Source organism: Pelodiscus sinensis, chromosome 1, assembly GCF_049634645.1.
Source record: "Pelodiscus sinensis isolate JC-2024 chromosome 1, ASM4963464v1, whole genome shotgun sequence".
In the NCBI taxonomy this organism is placed as follows: domain Eukaryota; kingdom Metazoa; phylum Chordata; order Testudines; family Trionychidae; genus Pelodiscus; species Pelodiscus sinensis.
Window position 1 is genome coordinate 326,032,339 of NC_134711.1, and position 19,504 is coordinate 326,051,842.

Consider the following 19,504-nt stretch of genomic DNA (forward strand, 5'->3'; position numbering starts at 1 on the left):
TTTTGTATCCGTGCAGGGCTCTTCCTGTGAGTTGTGTGTTTCTCTGCTGCACTAAATCACTTCTGAATTAAGCAGCCAGTCTAGCATTCAGTGCACATGTCCTTATTTTTTTGTTGTTACTTCTTATACAAGTCTCTCTAAAATTGCTGTTAGAAATGCCCCAGTCCTTTTTTATTTGTAAGAGATGATTTCTATAGCTTGGGTTTTTATGGAGAATGGGTTAACCTCATCTATAGTTTGTCAGTTTTGAAACAGAGCCAGACTTTGTCTAGTGCAGGGTTTCCCAACCTATGGGTCACCATTACATTTCAAAAAGGGTCCCCAGGTGTCTCCCCAGGTGGCTCTTAAGGAGCCATTCACACATTTTTGTATTGCCCTGGGTCACCAACTCTTCCTGAATTGTCAAAATGGGTCCCCATCTGGAAAAGGTTGGGAACTGCTGGTCTAGTGTGTAGTTGAAACCCTCTGATTCAGCGGTGGGCAACCTGCGGCTTGAGGGCTGCATGCAGCCCATTGGGGTTCTGCGTGTTTGTTTACCGTTGCCCACGCACAAGGTTGCCAGATTCTGCAGGTTTTTGTCTGTCAGTTTTTTTCCTACCAGTATCACTGAAATGACACCAAGGTGCGTGAGAGCTGCACGCCCCCTCTGTATCCAGTCAAAGCACTGCTATGGTTCAGTTGGTAAATGCTTGGTACACAAGTGTCACCACAGGGGTGGGCAGTCCCCAGGCCCTGCACCCCCATCCGAAGCCAGATGTGACTCTCAGCCAACAGGTAGAACAGAAGGTTTATTAGTTCACAGGGATACAGGTTAGAACAGACTTATTCGCACAGGAACCAGGAGCAGTAAATACAATCCATCTTAGGGTGAGGGGGGCCCAGAGTCCGGGCCCCGCCCCTGCATCCTAAAAACTAACTCAGGCACTCAGTGACCGGACCCAGCCCTGCAGGCAACCCCTCCTCCTCCTTTATCCAGCCTCACCCTGCAAAAGGGTGTAACCTGATCGCATCCCCCACCTAGGGTCAGGTTACAAGAGAGCCTTGGCCATTATGTATGTGCTGGGCTGGGGCAGACTAGGGCGGCTTCCCCGCAGTGAGAGTCACACCCAAAACTCCCACCTCATCCAGGCACTGGTGCAGTGCCCAGGGCAACTGAGGCGCACTCCTATAGACTTACTATAGAACAGTACGGGACAGTAGAAATCACATGCAACATAACAAGTGAACAAGGTGGATGCAATCCCCACTTCGTCACAGCGAGTGCAGTTAGCAAAACTACCCCCTCCTGGGAGACTGTCATGTTACAACAGCCTTGCCACCCACTGGGATGGAAGGCCACTTATGCAGCCCACTCACTAGCCTAGGTTGCCCCTCTCTCTGCTGATTACTTTGTGCTTTACTTCAGTGTGTTTATGTACCGAGCATTTGTGATGCTGTTGCAAAAGAAAGCAAGAAGAATAATGGCTCTATTACAAATGAAGAACACAGTAGGGATGTAAGAGAGCAGTCGATTAGTTGGCTACTCGCATTCCCTTCCCCCTGCTGCCTCTATATTGGAGGCAGCAGAGGGGGGGGGAGCAGGAGCCGGTGCTGGGGGAGCCAGCTTAAAAGCCAGTTCCCCCTAGCACTGTCTTCACTTCCCCGCTCCCTCTCCCACCTCTATCAGAGACAGCAGTGGGAGAGGGGCAGGGGAGGCTGCTCTGGCAGCAGCCTCTGTCTGCAGGGGGTCCCAGGCACGTCCCTGCTCGCGCTGAGTCGGGGACCAAACCCCACTGCAACTCTGCAATTTCAAAGTCAGTAGAAGCCAGGCAGCTTGCCCCCCACCCTGGGCTCTTACAGAGTTTTAAATTGCAGAGCCTCAGTGGGGGTTGGTCCCCGACTTGGCGTGAGCAGGGACTGAGCTGGACTGCCTGCCCACCTAGCTCTTACTAAATTTAGGAGCCAGGCAGGCAGGCAGCCTGGCTCAGTCCCTGCCCATGCTGGGTTGGGGACGAAACCCCATTGTGGCTCTGCAATTTAAAACGCTGTAGGATCCGGGGGCCAGGCTGCCTGGCTCCTTCTGCCTTTGTAATTGCAGAGCCACAGCAGGGTTTGGTCCCAGTGTGAGCTGGGACTGAGAGGGGCTGCCTGCCCCTAGCGAGTAATTAAGTAGTCGATAGAATTTTTATCGACTACTCAATTACTAAAGTAACATCAGGTTAACATCCCTAGAACATAGAGCTAATTAACCCCTGAACTTCCTGCTGATGAATGCAGCCAAGTTGCTCAGAGTGCCGGGATGTGATTCAGCTTCATCCCTCTGTGAATATTGAAGCCAATTTCAGAAAGTTACTGAAGTGTAGCAGGAGTGAGCCAGGCTCTTGAACATGCACTTGCAGGTCCAAATTCGTCGTGCTGTGCCTGTTCCAACCTGTACTCCTGGGGGAATTCTATGCCAAAAATTAAAAATCTGAGCAGAGTTTTTTTCAAATGCTGTGTATTTTACTTACCACTATAACAGACTGTAATCACACTTGTTTTAGTGATTTTTTTGGTAGCTTATTTCAAAATACCTGTTTGCAAGTGTGCCTGTAACAGCAGAGACAACACAAAAGATTCAGTAAATGTTTTTGACAAATAGATTGCGTGTAAGGCATATTAATACAAAACTTGGAGTAATCATCCATTTAAGCTATAATGCAGAATGTATTTCCCGGGTCCCCCAGAAGCAGTGTAAAGGCTTGGGGGAGTTGGGTAACGGAGGAGCTGAGGGAAAGGGAAGTAACTGCCTGGCAGTGAACCTGAAGTGGTTTTAGGTGTGGGTGGGAGAAGAATGGAAGACTTTTTTGGGTGGGAAGGATTGTTAGAGAGTTGGGGAGCCTCCCCCATTCAGACTCGGGCTGACCCCAGCCTCTCTCATTCAGTCAAGCATGTCTACCTGTGCCTCCAGGTGTCCCTGCACCCTTACTCAGCCACTCTTCTCCCTCGCCTCCTTGTGTCCCTGTACCCCAACTCCTATTCAGCCGATTGCTCATGCTGTCATCCCACTAGCCCTTCTGAGCCCCTTCCTCCCTGCCCTATCCCCTCCATATCCCCTGCCTTCCCAGGTGGCCCTGCAGGCAGGGCACTGTGAGGGAAGCAGAGTCTGCCCCTCCCTCTCTGTGGCTGGCCCTCTTCTGGCACCACATCAGCCTTGGATGGATGAAAGGTGTAACTGCAGTGTAACTCCTCTCGCAGCTTCCCTTCTGCATACTTTATTCTTGCGGGGGGGAGGGACAAATCTTCAGGGAACACTAATTCTGCACTTGCTTAGTGGTACAGAATCCCCCCAGCAGTAAAACTAGCAAAGCGTCCACAACACTACCCTAGTAGCTCAGTTAAGCATTCACCTGACAAAAGTCCCTGGCTGGCAGAGAGCTGGTTTAACCAGCTTCACACCGACCTCCCCAGTACCCTGTCAGAAGAACAGGCTGCTCTCCCACCAGCGATCTTTCTTTCACCTTTAGCACCCCCAAAGGCACTGTTTACCAATGAGCAAAAATTAGAGAAGTCTGGAGACTGCTTTAAATTATTCCAAGTGCCTATCCGCTCCTTAGCAGCTTTGGGGATCAGAGACCATAATGGTTGCCTAAAGCCACATTTGCTGTTTCCTCTCCATAAGGACATGGATTAAAGTTGTTGAGAGTCTGGCACTTGGTATCTGGTTATCAAGAACTAAGAACAGATGACAGCGTTAGTGCAGTTAAACCATTGCAATCATTTGGAACTGGGCATTTTACCAGCCACTTGAGAAATCTAGCAACTGATGGAAGAATGGAAACTGACACACGAGCACAGAAGCCCATTTTTTAGGTTTGATTTAATCCCAGAAAGTGGACATGCTGTAACATTTTGTGTGAATGTGTAGAGTGCTCCACTTAGAGGTACTGAATCAGTAGCTGACAGTGTGAGCCTTGCTGATCTTGTTTCTTTAAATCAGGAAGAAATTTTCAGTCCCCAAAGGGCTCCCTTCCGTCAACTGTGTAATATCTGATCTTGTGAGCGGAATCGCCAAAAAAGCACATAGGGTTTGTTGTAGCTTGTGTTGCCACTTCTCTGTTACTCAGGATACATGTTGAATTTTGACTAACAGTAATGGTTTTCTTTGGGATTAAGTACCCCGAGAGTGAAAACAGCATCTTGTGCGAGTGAGAGCACAAAAGGAGCAACGTGGAAGAAGCAAGATGCAGTTGCAGTACAGAACAAAGTCTACTGGTTCACACTTTGCAAATGAGGAAGAAACCAGTGAGAGTGAGTCCTAGTCAATTGGCACAAAAGCTCTGTGCTGGAGATGCAGAAATCTGCAAAGGAGAAATGGAAACACAGTCTTCCTTCTTCCACCGAGCATTCTGCAGCCTGGATGCAGAATCACGAAACATTCTGGGACGCTCAAGTAAAGAGAGAGATGGAATCTGAGAGTAGGAAGATGATCTCACTACGCTGCCATGGTGATACAACACCCCAACGGGTCACCTTAACAGCACTGTGTATATGTAGGAGTGTGTTAGAGTAAACACAAGCCTTGGCTGGTAATCAATGGAAAGCTGCCAACTCTGATGAGAGATGCTGATCTAACCGTGTTCCAGCCCAGAATTGAGTAGGCTTTGAAAAAGGCAATGGGGGGGGGGGGAGACCTAGACAGGGAAATGCAAGAAATCAGTTAGTGAAGGCTCTGATGTATAAGCAGAATTTCAGAAAATACCTAAGAAACTGGAAGATCTGCTTCATGACCAGCTGCTTGTAAATTATACCATGCTTTGTTTCTTATGCCCTATGGAGGGAAATTGACCGGAATAGTCATTGTTGAACAAGCTGTTCCATAGCAGCTTCCCATGTGCATGGTCTGTTCTGGAATATTTTGTGCATTCCCAAAGCAGAGTCATTATTGTGCAATAAAATAATTGTTGTTCCAGAATAGCTGTTTGGGATCAGTTTCACCACGTAGCCAAGCCCTGAGTGGTACACAGTATTATTGCACAGGTACTGTGTAACTTAAATTGAAGCAAATGCAATTCCCATGTACAGGGAGCTAATACTCATATTTGGAGATATGCCTGCCAATATGCACCCCTACCCCGAGCTCCCTTCAGAACCTAGCCTCCATCCCACACCCTACACCCCCCATGGAGTAGCGTGACCCCAAAATCATGGAGCAGCCCCCATCAAATATTATTGCCCAGGCTTGCCCTAGCAGGTGGCACCAGGAGACTTGGATTGCAGCCCTTTCTCTGCCACAGAGTGGCATGTGTGACCTTCAGTGAATCACTGAGTTTCTCATCTGTAAAATGGGCACTGGGAGGGTGAGTCTTAATTCCTTAATTTTTGCAAATTGCATTGAGAGCCATGGAAGGAAAGTGCTGTAAGAAGCGTGAGGAGGGAAATTTGCCACGGAAGTATTCTGCACCACTGCACTGGGTTATGCTTATGTCAGATAACCTATGCTGGCCGGTAGAACGAGGGCCGTTTGATTTAGGTATTCAGTGATGACTGATCCCTACCATCGTGGAATCTTCAATTTGCATGCGTGACCAGCCCTCTGGTTTCTCAGTACTGTTCCCCATTTCACACTTACGTGTTTCTTTCCAGCTGTGTTAAATGATTGTTCTCATCAGCTGTTCAATACTGTATGGAGTACAACAAAATGCATTCGGGGAGCTGCTCCGAATCGAAACAACAATCCACTGCAAAATTCAGACCCTGCTAATTGCTGAATTAAGAGAGTTTTTCCACAGTAGAGAAGAGAGAAGTGCACTGTACATCACTGGAGAAAGGAGCTTACTGAAATGGCTGTCAAGAAAACCCCACTTAACTGATTTCAAAATAAACCAATGTGCTTAGTGTCTGCATGTGTGTGAACAAGTGAGTGGTTTTGCCATGGATCACTAGGGGAAATTACACGAGTCATGGCAAATAGCAGTGAACATGCATTTCATCAAAGCTTGTTACATCTCTAGTTTCCCCTGCTTTCCTCCCCCTTGCACTTCTTCCTTTACCCTTATAAAGCCCTTCTCTGTGGAGCCCGGCTGGAGAGCATGGCTTCTATCCACAGACTGGTTGGGCCGCCCAAGGGGTCACAGAGCTTGGGATTAAAAACGTCAATGTCTCAGGGTTGATTTTTTTCCACAGCGTTTGATCACAGTGACACAGTTACTGTCCTGTGTATAAATGTTGACGTTGAAACAGGACACAGGAGGGTAAACTAACTCACAGGCTTCAAAGGTACAGTCTTATGCCTGCCCTGGGGGCTAGGTCTTTGATTTGTGATCCTTTGAGTTACTGCCATGACAAGCAGTGACTCACACTCATTCTCCTTTGCTGGAATTAACTTGGGGAGATCAGATGGGTAGCTTCAGTTCTCCTTCCTGTGGCAACCACAGTGAAGCAAGGAAGAGATTATAGAAACCGAAATGGCCCTTTGCTACCTCTTAATTTTCCTGGTGTCTTCTCTTTTGGAGAGTATCTGACTGAAAAAGCAGGACTCCTGTCAGATGCTAAAGATTCTTGGAAGCTGGAAATATAAGATCATTCACAGATGAAAGATACACAGCCAGGGTGGGGCCAGTGAACTAGGTACTTCACTGGTACAACATACACAGCCTCAGACTAAGAGGAGTCTAGCCTGTTTGGCTGGCAAGGCATCGGTGATGGAAAATTACTAGGAAAGTAGTTCTCAAGAATGGTGGAAGGAAACTGAAAAGGAGAAGGATTCAGTAATCGAGTGTGGGTGGAAAGTAGAATAGATGTGAAAATTCTGCCTTGCAGTTTTGTTCTCCGAACATTAGATAAAAGGCTAGGTACCCGCAGAGGCGTGCCAGAATTTAGTACGTTGCACTTCTTGGGAAGAGGATGTTGTGGTTATCTGCCCTGCATGGGAGTTAGGGTCAATAGTAATCTGAATGATTTTACTGACTGTGTGAGTGAATATGTAAATGTCTGATTAAATTCTTCCATGCGGATCAAACTTGGTTTATGGAGGATTGCATTACTGGTGTCAGAGACCAGGCCATGGGCAGTTGAGCTCACTGGTTGGAGATGAAGTTGGTAGCCAAGAACAGGAGACCAGGGTCAGAGCCAGTGTTAGGAGTCAGGAATCGGAGCCGAGGGCCAGAACGGGGTCACCTGGAGTGAGGGAGGGCAGGAGCAAAGATGGGTCCAAGGCAGAGGCAAGAGCTATCTCAGCCATGGGCAATCACCTGGGGCAGCCACCGAACTGCTGCTGGCCCTAGAGCTGGTTTGCTGACTCTTCCCACTGATCAGGCTTTGTGGCCTGTCATCCAGCCTCCTGCAGGCCCGCTGGGTTCACTAGGTTGACTGAACTAAACGGACAGTGGGTACCCGGGGAGAAGCAGGAGATGGAGGTGGAGGCAGGTTAGTGTGACCCCGAAGAGGAAGAGTTTTGTCAGCTTCAAGAAAATCTAGCAAGGGGAGGTTCTCGTTAGTGCTTGCCAGTCTTGGAAAGGTATTTGAATGTGCAGGGAGTTGATGTGTGGCACAGTCTTGACCTGGATCCTGGTTCTGCATCTAAAAGTCATGAATGTGAAATTATTTCCATACTCTTCTTTACATATTCATACTCCAGCATTGCCTAAAACTGTTTTCATCACATACAGATCCAGGGGGCTGGAATGGTGTTTATAATGGGGTGCTGAGAGCCACTGAACCAAACTGTAAACCCTGTATAGAATGAAAGCCACTTCATGCCAGAGGGTGCTGCTGTACCCCTGGGCCTATGAGCAGGCCTCTTGCAAAGGAGCCATTCAGTTTCTCTTATTGCATTTAGGATCAGGCTGTGTGTGTGTGGCTGCAGGCTCAGCCAGCTGCCTACGCTCCAAGCTTCTCCTTTTGGCCACCATGACACTCAGCCCAGCCTCAAGGCCACGAATGGTGCAGCCTGATGGCCTTCCTCGCTTGGGTCAGCACAGTGGTCCCCAACGCGGTGCCTGCGGGCGTCATGGTGCCCTCCGGGCCATTTCTGTGCGCCCGCCGAGTGATCGGGGCCAGCCCCACCCCCGGGCACGTGATGCATGGGCGGCCCCACCCTTGGGCGCATAGTACATGGGCTGTGCTGGCCCCGGGCGCGTGGCGTATGAGCGTCCCTGCCCCTGGGCAACATGCGGAAAGCCAGTCCATTCAGCTGGGGCTTCTGACCAGAAGCCTTTGAGAGCAGGTCTACACTTCAGCAGCTACCTCAGCACTAAGGATGTTAAATATCGGTTAATTGAATACTTGATTAACCTCATGAATTCTTACTGGTTACTCAACTATTCTGTAGCCCCCGGGGCTGGGGCTGGTAGCCAGTACCCTCTGGCCCCACTCTAGAGGAGCCCTCTGCTTAGGGTGCCAGGAGGGAGCTGGTCCATGAGGGAAGCCAGTTTAAAAAACAATTTCCCTCGCAGACTGGCTGCCTGTCACCCCATGCTGCTGCCTCTGATACAGAGGCAGCAGAAAGGGGTGGCACAGCCCCTGTCTGGGGGGTGAGCTCCTGGATCTGGGGCAAGCTGGAACTGAGCCGAGCTGCCTGCCTCCCTGCCTGGCTTCTAGTACACTTTAAATGCATAGCCGCAGCGGGGGTAGGTCCTGGACTTGGCATGAGCCAGGACTGAGCCAGGCTGCTGGCCAGCCTGGTAAAAAATGTACTGGGGGTGGGGGAATGCATGTAGTCTATAGCATTAACCGATAAGCGTTTGCTTATCAGTTAATCGATTGCACTATTACATCCCTGCTTGGCACCGATGCAGTTGCACCGCCATCAAACTTTAATTGACGACTCTGTAAGCTGATGGCAGAGAGCTCTCCTATTGGCATAGCTCACCCACCTCCCTGAGAGGTAGGTGGTACCTATGTTATTGGCAAGAGAAGCTCTCCTGCCAACATGGGGGTTACATTGGTAGAATTGTGTCGCTCGGGGGTATGGATTTTTCATATCACTGGTGCTGTAGTTCTACTGATACAGGTGCGTAGTGTCGAGCAGACCTGAGAAACACTCAGGTAGGGTGTTCTGTAAATCTCAGGGCCATGTTCTCATTGCCATGTTCTCATTGTCCATTGCTCATAATGCTCTTCAGTGGCATCTCTTTCCTGCTGCTACAGTTTGAGTTTTAAACAAGGGGACGTGGGGCTGGGGAAGAAGGGGGGGGGAAGGGCTGCTGTAGGAGCTTAACATTATAGTCCTCAAGAGCCATCGGTCATGTATAATGGAAGGAGTTTTGCCAGTCTCTTTCTTCTCATGATAAATGCCCAGCATGTTCCTGCTCCATCTTTCCCAGTAGGAGCCACAGCGTTGTAATTTGCATCCATGCTCACAGCTTCCGTGTCGGTGATAGTGTCGGACTAGTGGCAGTAACGCCTGCTTTCAGTCCGCTGGCCACTAACCTGCTGCCTTCAGGGTCCATATTTTCTCCCTGTTCCCAGGATGAGGAGGTGCCGTGAAAGAGGCAAAATCAGTATTTGCAGTTTTGTGGTCTCTTTTGTATAATTATCCTTCCCTCACTCCCAGCTGTTTGCCCAATGGGGAATACAGCTGTAGTTTTACCCAAAGACATGTGGTTTCTAACACGTTGAAAATACCAGTACCAGTTTTCATTAGGTGATCTCAGCACGGATAGCACATATTCTTCATATCCATTCCTTGTGCCATTTTCCATATGCTCGCCATGTTTGTCTTTTTACATGCGGTCATGGAGCCCAGCCAAGACCTGTACAGTTCTAGCCCTTGATGCTGCTGTTTCTCTGGACTTCTTCCTATATAACTGGGTCCCTCTCTCTTTGGGTTTGCCAGCCTGCTCTCCCTCCTCTCAGGCCTCTTTCCCTGTAGGCCCCCCCCCCCTCCCCCAGCTACTTGAAGCTTTTGGGATTTGTACAGGTGTCATAGTGTGGGAGTCTCCAGGCCCTGCACCCCAACTGCAGTCAGACATGACTCTCAGCCATCAAGTAAACAGGTTTATTCGTTGACAGGGACACAGTGTAGCACAGACTTGTTGTTACAGGAACCAGGAGCAGTCAGTACAATCCATCTTAGGGATAAGGGGGTTCAGAGCCAGGGCTTTGGGCCCCTCCCCGGCCACCCAAGCCAGCCAAAAACTAAACTCACGCACCCAGCAACTGGTCTCAGCCTTCTAGGCTACCCTGTCCCCTCCTTTGTCCTGCTTCCCTTGTCCAAGGTGTTATCTGCTGCCACCTGGTCCTCAGGACTGAGAGACTGCACATGCTTCCACAGAAAGTCGTGCCCAGCCTTCCCCTCCTCATCCAGATAGTGTTGCGGTGCCTAGGGAAACTCAGGCACGCGCACACACACACACACACTCTCTCTCCCCCCCCCCCCCCCCAGAACAGCATAGGATAGTAGAATCCCATACAACACAACAAAACAAATGGAGTGAATACAAAACAGAGTGAATACAGTCCCCACTTCATTACAACAGGCCCCTCTTGTTCCTGTCCAGCTGTGCTTCCTTCTGATTAGTGGCCTCCAGGTAGCCTACACCCCTCCCCGACTTGCTGCTTCATTTGTTAATTAGGCCTGCCTGAGCTGAAATACCCCCTCAGGGCCGGTGTGGCGAATGCGCCCCCATCACGCTTCCCTACCACAAACATCAGTCGCAGCATATGGGAGTAACTCCAGAAATCATTACTCATTCTCTCTGATAAGGATGATCCTATCAGGTTAATGTAGCTTCATTTCCAGCAGAGTGAAGGTTTATCATTGGCACTAAAGTAAATAGACAAGGACCACTGGGAGCAAAGGTCTGTAACGTATTGCACTGCAGAAAAGATTGAACAGATGAGGTTATAGCCAAAGTGAAAAGTTTGCTCCCAAGTCAACAACTGCTGGTGGTATCACTTTTCATTTTGTTCCAGCCACCTCCATTACTCATTTGGCATTTATTTATATAAGAAATAAGCGAGATCTAATACTGATATTCCTTTTGGTGGTCACGGCAGCAAACTGAATACTGCTTTCTGTGATTATGCATAATGTCCCCCCCCCCCACCTCTCCCAAAGTGTGTTCCTGTCTTTCTCATTCATACTTTGGGTTGCAAGACCATGGAAACTGAACACAGGTGGATTACTTGAGCCTGGTTTGCTGTGATTTCTAACTCAGGCCTCCAGGGCCGGGGGAGATTCAGCAGTATTTTGCGTGTTCCCCAGAGGCTGAAATGTTATTTTCTCAGTTTGTCTGCTAAGGTTCACTGTGACCCTCTCACCTTTCATTCATTTTCTCCACTTCTGACAGGGCAGAACAGTTGCTGCCCGGGGTGGCTTCTTTTCTTGGCCTGAAGCCTTTTGCGAGCTTTCACTATGTTGAACATTCTTGGAGCCTCCCAGTTGGTGCTGCCATTCAGGCAACTCAGCCTACTCATTGATGTGTGCTGCTTTCTTTGTCGCGTTCCCTGTCTGCTTCGGCCTGTCGGCTTCTTACTGCGTGCATGCACACGGGGCTGGACGAGGTAGTTCTCAGATGAAGCTACACAGGCCTTTCCATGGGCTGCTAATGCTTAATCTGAGAGCCATGATTTCCAGGTCCACAGGCGTGTAAGCAGGAGTGAGCTGGGCTCATTTGGCTTTTTCTCGTGCTGCCCGGATTCTAACTGAATTGCTGACCTGTTTCTTGTGTGCCGTGGAAGGGGAAGTTTGACCACTGAAGTTAGCATCCACTGATTGGACCTGATCTCAGCACCTGGCAGAGAGGGTCAGGGTTTGCAGTCCTTGTTCTCAATCATGCTTAGCTGAGTTGGAGGGTCCCACGTGTGCTGTTTCCCAGAGGTGCATTGATATCTAGAGCTTACAAAACCTACTGATTCCCAGAATAAACACCGAATATTGAATCATTAAGGTCTTCATCTCTCTCGTCTCTGTGGGCTGGCCAACATCCTCCTCTTCCACTTCCTTTAATCAGCAGCTCATCGTGTTTTGGTCCCCTATCAGTGTCTGCAGCTGGCTTGTCAATTCCAGCACCCTCGTCTGCTGTGCCTGGTGCAGGGAGTCAGTGAGAGTCAGGAGACAGGACGTGTAAAAGTCTGTTGACTACGCTGGATCCCAGTAGGGGCATGAAGATATCAGTAAATGGAGTACATAATGCCCCTGCCTTGGTTCTTTCGCAAGCACACACACGTCCCTTCGTAATGGCTCAAACCACTGTAAAATGAGAAATGTATCAACCTTTTGCCATTCCTTCAAGCCAAGGGCTGTCTTTCTGGCTTATAACTGACTGTTTCTTGACAGCTTCAGAGAGGTGGCCGAGTTAGTCTGTACAGGATAAACTTAAACAACAAATAGTCTGGTAGCACTTTAAAGACCCCCTCTCCCCTCCTTCCTTATTTTTGGTTCTAGACATCCAACATTCCAGTCATCTGAAGAAGTGGGCTGTGCCCCGAAAGCTCATGATCCCATCTATATGTTTTGTTAGCCTCTAAAGTGCTACCAGACCATTTGTTGTTTCTTGACAGTATGAGAACAATCCTGAGCTGTGGGGACTTCAGCTCTGATCTGCGCATCTCCCCATACTTTCCCTAATCCTTGGGTTTCATTGGGAAAGGATAGTGCAGCATTTCTTATGTCCTTCTGACTAGCCTATCTGTTTCACATCTTTCAGTCCGTGCTGGATACATCAAGGGCACAGATGCATTCCAGGAGGTAAAGCATGCACATCCTGGTTAGGAATAGATTGTGTTAATCCATTTCTATCCTGTTTCGTGCCAGTGTCATGTCTGCTAAACTTTTCATTCCAGAGATCTGTAATGTCTTGTGCATTGCTGTTCTTTTCCCTTTGCCACCTTTGTATATGTAAATCTTGCTATCTGTACTGTACCTTATACAGTGATTCCTCATTTAACACTATAGATGCGTTTCAGAAAATGTTCGTGCTAAATGAAAACGTGCTGTGCAGGGTCAATTTTCCCATTAAAAATAATGGAAAAGTTGGGGGTTGCATTTCATGTGGTGGTGGCCAAATCAATTTTTTGTTGGTGCTGGATCGTCAACGTCAACATTAGATATCTAGCTACACAAGATAACTAGCAACACAAGTCGCTGCAGTTTGTTAAAACACAAAGATAAACACGTGAGTGAGCGGAGGAGCACTGTGACCACGTGTATTCAGCCTCTCATGCGTATTACCACTGTTTTCACCAACTTATACTGCCACACTTGATTATTGTGTTGTTCAAAAAACGTTCCCTAAAAAAAATCGTGCTATTGCAAAAACGTGTTAAGCGGACACGTGTTAAACAAGTAATTACTGTATCTGACAGAATACTATAAATGGCATGTTTTTATAGGCTTGCGTCTTGGTGGAATGTGGTGGTGCCAAATGTCAAACAGAAAGATATGTGAACAAATGAAAAGGGCAACTTGGAATTGCAATATTTCCATCTCTTACCTGGCACAGTCGAAGCCTGTTGTTAGAACCCCAGGACCAAAATAAAAACACACCCATTAACTTCTTGAAATAATCGGATATTTATTTCTGATACATTAAAGGAAAGAGAAATCTGGATTCACTTTACCCAATCATCACTCCCACTGGGGCCAAACTGAATTAGAAATATACGTGTGTGATGGTCAGTGTTCTCGCTGAGATTTTCCAACCATGAGCAGAATGTGTTTTGGCTTGTGCACCAATATTAAGGTCATGTGTGCTGGTTTGGATGTGTGGCACCTGATTCATTAACATGTACACGTGCACGTACGTACGTTCCCGGCCGTTGGAGCAGACTCCCGCCATGTGGCATGTCCCGTTCCTAGCTAGTGGAGCAGACACTGGCTCCTCCTCCCGCCATGTGGCAGGTCCCATTTTTGGCCCCAGTTGCCAGAACAGGCCATGTGGAAGCCCTGGCCACCAGAGCAGGCCTCCCCACCTGCCACGTGGCTGCAGCTGGTCCTAGCCCCCCACCCTGGTGGCTCCCTCACCACGCGCAGGCACACACCTTAGCAGCAGCTATGATGGAGTTTATTGTGGCGGGGGGAGCTGTAGAGAGTGCACAAGTCTGAGCAAGATGGGCAGGACTGGTGGAGAAGTCACGTGCAGAGGGCTAACCAGCCAGCCATTCATTTCTCTTTGTTCAGGAGAGAGAATAGGAAATGTAAATATTCCACACCCTGCTGCAGAGTCATTACCACAGCAAACAGGAGGTACCAGCATATGCTGCTCTGGGGAAAGGAGCCAACTTCACAAAGACATAATGTACATTTCTTGGGGAAATGCAGCATTGTAGTAGGCCTTTGAAGGTACCTGTTACTCCTATTGCATGGATCCAAAACCCAAAGCTGGTAAAACTTAAACCTGGATGGGGTTTTATAGTACGCTGTGACAGGTAAGGGCCTCTTTTCACCTTCCCATATCTTTGCCTAAATCTCCAGGAAAGGATGGAAATGAAAATGGGACTTTGAGCTCTGTCCAGCCCACAGCGTATGTACCACTCGTGCCCTCAAAATAGGGCTGTGGTGGGGGTTGAGTCCTGCAGAGGCTTCTTTGCAACATAAATCACAGTAATCTTCTAGGAATCGCTAGCTCCCCATCAGGGACTGAGCCATACTGCGACACGAGCAATGGCTGTGTAATAATTCCATAGACTCGTCGATTCCAAGGCCCGAAGGGACCATTCTGTTCATCTTGTTCTAGTCTGACCTTCTCCAGAACACAGGCCAGAGAACTTCCCCAAAATAACCTCTAGAGCAGAGCTTTTGGAGAAGCATCCAACTGTCAATGATGAGAAACCACTGCTACCCCTAGTAGGTTGTGCCAATGGTTAATTACCTTCACCTTATAAAAATTATGCCTTGTTTCCAGTCAGAATGTGTCTAGCTTCAACTTCTAGCCATGGGATCCAGTTATACCTTTCTCTGCTGGATAGAATAGGGAACTAGAAGCCCGAACCACTTCTCCTTGTCACAGCTATTGCCATTGGCAGGACTAGGAGGAGTCGGACACTTATTTGATGAGGCTCCCTGTGTTAAGAGAAGTATCTAATACCAGTGCATCTTGTCCACACCTGTAGAACCGTGAGTGGAAGAGCACCTACTAAAGGGTTTGGCCTGTGAGAAGGAGCACAGCTTTGGGAGTCCGCTTACATGACTACTGAGGTGCGGGCTGCTTCACTCGTGAAGGAAGAAAGAGCAGGGGATATCATCTGACCCCTCCTCCCCGCAAAGAGACAGTTACTGACTTTGAGGGAGCTGTGAGAATGCTTTACACAACTGAAATGATCACCCCTGCCTTGCTTGTAGGCCTCTTATGCCTCTTTGGAGCTCAGCCACTCTTATTGCCGGATCCTGAAATGGGCTGATTACTCCAAGTGCATTGGAAGTGCCCTGCATGCTCAGGATTGCCTCTCCTCTTGACGAATGAGGAGTTATGTAAATTCTTCAGAATGCTACCATTTTAGGTAAAGAGAGGCACTCCTCTCGGTTATTGATTTCTGGGATGTTTCTCTTGATTTTACTTTTTGCAGTTGCCAAGTGAACTGACCCGTGTGGTTCTGCTCAGCAGCCCTGACTCAGCCAAGCTGGCTCTCGCAGAGTTGACTTGAGTGTAGCGCTGGGCTGCTCAGCTCCTACTCGTTCACTTGCTCACACTTCTGTCTTTGTTCAGCCATGTAGGGCCTGATGCAAAAACCCCAATTACTTCAGCTGGCTTTGGATCAGATCCATGCTGAGGGAAGGGGGCTGGCTCGCTGGCATTTTAATCTTCTGTGCAGTCGTTATAGAGGTCATAGTTCTCTTAGATGGAATTTGTTTTTAGATGATCATTTTGTACCTCTTTGGTGTGGTCCCATATCATAACAGGAACAAAACAATAACCAAAAACATGGAAATGATAGAGGTGCTAAATGACTTTTTCATTTTGGGTTTCACCAGAAGGTTGGTAGCTATTAAAGGGCTAACATAGTGAATGCCAGTGAAAATGGGCACAATCAGAAGCTAAAACAGGAAAAGAACAAGTTAAAAATTCCTTTAGACAAATTAGATGTCTTCAAGTGACCAAATCCTGATGAAAGACACACTAGAATACTCAAGGTGCTGGTAGAAGAGATATCTGAGCCATGAACAGTTCTCTTTGAAAAGGCCTGGAAGACAGGAGAGATTCCAGAAGGCTGGGAAATGGGGAATATAGTCCCAATCTATAAAAAAAGGGAAATAAGGGCAACCCCAGGAACTTAAACACCTATCATCTTAACTTCAATACCAAGACAGACAATGGAGCAAATAATTAAGCATTCAGCTTGCCAACACCTAGAAGACAGTAAGGTGATAAGTAACAGCATGGATTTGTCAAGAACAAGTCACGTCAAACCAGTCTAGTAGCTTTTTTTGACAGGGGTAACAAGCTGTGTGGATGTTAACCCAGAGCTGAGAGAAAACAGAAGCACAGTTTATTTATCTTGGGGTTTATGCTGCCCCCATCTCTGTAGAGTCTAAGTCCATTCCCTTTAAAATCAATAGCAATAGCAAACTCCCAAGTGGACTTCATGGCCCTTCCGGCACTTCTCCATTTTTTAGGTAAAAATTCTGCTTACAACAATATGCTGAGGCAGCGGAAGTCTGTAGTGCTGAGTGTCTATGAGTGTATGGCTTTATTCCAGATGTCTTATTGCTCCTCAGAGTTATTACTGATTAGGTGCAACCAGCTTAATAACAGAGGACTATGTGATCGCTGCAAGTCTGTGACATGGCAGTGTCCCCTCCTGCCCTCAAATCCCATCTTCAGAGCTCCATATGCAGGGACTTTGTCTCAGACACAAGCACTGTGACCCAAAAGGGCCAACTGGCAATTGCCAACAATGACTTCATGATAAGGACAGTTTTCAGTGACACATCTATGTTATTGGAAAAGTCAAACCATTTTATACTCAGTAGGTGCTGCCAGCAACAAATATGAAAAAAAACCAAACCCTATTCCTGGAGTTGACTTTTTTGGAGTGGAGTGGGATTTAGATTTTATTATTATGACCCTTTTTTATTGGCCAGGAAGAGGAGTCAGGGTCGAGTATGACTATTAAAATAGAGGCTTTTTTCTATATGAAGATTTTGCAGCATTCCCTGAAGATAATCAGACTCCATATTTGTCTGATTTTCTCTGCAAGTTTGTTCCATAGCCAGCTCCCCTCATCAAAGTGTGATTTCTTCCCATCTCTCCTGTGCTTGCTTGGGCTTGAGTGCAGCTGTCATAGTGGTTGACAGAGCAACAGTCTTGAAGTAGCGGGGATATGACTCATTCAGTTAAGGGTTCTTACATCATTGTAGATCAGGGCTACTCAACTTTGGAAGCCCTGGGGGCCACAATGATACTCTCAGCCCATGCTGAGGGCTGCAACTTAAGAGTGGTTGCATATACATGCAAATATACGCAAATAGATTCTTTCACACTGATGGGCATGAATACAGATTAAGGCAAGAGTACACAACACGCAGGCCCATTTAAGTCAGTTCTGCTGATGTTAATAAAATGCAATATTTACCCAATTTCCACCCATATGACTGCACTTTTAATGAGCAATGACAGGGCAGAAATTTAACTACTAAAACACATAGCAGCAGACGACCATTATATTGACTCGCCGTTGTCGAGCGTGTTCCCAGTGCAGGCCTTGTTCAAAGGGTCCCACCTGCGGGTCACGTGTTGAGCCCCATGTAAACCCAAACCGCACTGCGGGCCACAAACAAACGGGCTGTAGACCACATGCAAGCCTTCTCACCAGCTTTAGTTTGGGATAGCCTGTTAAGGAAGGTAGGTGTCTCTTCTGGTGAAGGGGATTGATAGCTGTGGGCAAACATCAGTCTTCCCCGCCTGATGTGTTTTTAGGTCCATCGTTCATTCTAGTGGCTTTAGCTTTTTTCCCTATGGTACTAAAAGCAGCCACCGCCACCAGAACAAATCAGATCCTCTTTGAATTAAGCTGTATATTTGTATTTTCTTTCCCCCCCAGTAACTCGTCATAACCACCTAAAGGATTTCATGTTGGTGGTGTCCATTGTCATTGGAGTGGGGGGCTGCTGGTTTGCCTACATCCAGAACCGCTACTCGAAGGAGCACCTGAAAAGGATGATGAAGGACCTAGAAGGGCTTCACAGAGCAGAGCAGAGTCTGCACGACCTTCAAGAAAGGTGAGTCCTACTTAGCCACCCACCTCCAGACAAAGCTTAGAGCTCCACTGTTAGTTTGGATTAAACCAGGAGCAATCCACTTCTAATGTTGTGGGGTATCGGCCATGAACAAGGCTCGCCAAACTGCGGTGAGCCCCACTCGCCAGCCGTGCTGTCGGGCGATCTGCGCATGCACAGATCACCCAAACCTGGCTCTTCCTTTGACCTGCTGGCGTTGCTCTCTACTAGTGGAGCCCAATAGGCTATAAGCTTTTTTGACAACAAGGGCACACTATTAACTCGTATCCAGCTTCTTGTCCACTGTAATTCCCAGGTCCTTGCCTGCAGAACTGCTTAGCCAGTATCTAAAGACATATACAAATCAACAGCCCTGGCCATGAACACCTGTAGGTCATTGTAGCACACCTGCTAGCCAGCTGCGCAGTCTTTGAATGCTTCTTGTGTTATATTAGTGAAGGAGTAAATAACATTTTCTCATGCTATTTTTCTGCACCATTCATGATTTTCTAGCCCTCTAACATATCCCCCGCCCCTGGTCATTTTTTTTTCCAAGCTGAAAAGTCCCAGTCTTGTTAATCTGTCCTCATATGGAAGCTGTCCCTTACCGCTAATCATTTCTGTTGCCCTTTCTGTACCTTCTCCAAATCCAATAGATCTTTTTTAGACAGAGTGACCAAATCTGCACACAGTATTCAAGATGTGGGCATCCCGTGACTTTATATACAGGCAATATGAGGTTTTCTGTTTTACCATCTAGTCCAGGGGTCGGCAATGTATGGCACGCATACCAGAAGTGGAAAGCAAGATGATTTTGAGTGGCATGTGGGGAGCCTGCGCTGCTGCTGGAGCCTCGTGGCTCAGTGGCTCCCGTGGGGCAGGCTGCAGATTGGGCTGCGCGGAGGCCCGGCCAGGCAGGATGATCTCTTGTGGTGCATGAGCAGTCGGTACCCTCCCTTTTCCCCGGCAGCAGGTTAGGCTGTGCCATGCCCAGCACCACTGGGGCTTAGGGCCCTGCACACGGAAGACTCAGGTGGGTGCTCGGGGCCCTTCGGGGCATTGCACCCACGGGGACTCAGGTTTGGGGCACGCAGATCTGTAAATAGAAGTGAATAAGTTAAATCTTGGCACGCCAATTCTGAAAGGTTGCCGATCCCAATCTATTCCTTTCCTAATGATTCCCGGTATTCTGTTAGTTTTTTTAGTTTTCAGACTGCCCTTGTATATTGAGCAGATGTTTTCAGGGAACTATCCACAATGAATCCAAGATCTCTTTCTTGAATGGTAACAGCTAATTTAGACCCCACCATTTTTGTATGTATAGTTAGGATTATATTTTTCTATGTGCATTACTTAGCACTTATCAACACTGAATTCCATCTGCCC

General features: G+C 47.8%; 1 protein-coding gene across 7 annotated transcripts in view; it reads left to right on the plus strand.

Annotated features, from left to right (window-relative positions):
* Nucleotides 1–19,504, plus strand: part of STIM1 (stromal interaction molecule 1) — a 187,900-nt gene that overhangs the window by 125,952 nt on the left and 42,444 nt on the right. For all 7 annotated transcript variants that reach the window (XM_075919691.1, XM_075919693.1, XM_075919692.1 and 4 more), the window contains one exon: nucleotides 17,944–18,121. In XM_075919691.1, the coding sequence (XP_075775806.1) occupies nucleotides 17,944–18,121 (178 nt within the window). The remainder of the gene's footprint in view (nucleotides 1–17,943; nucleotides 18,122–19,504) is intronic.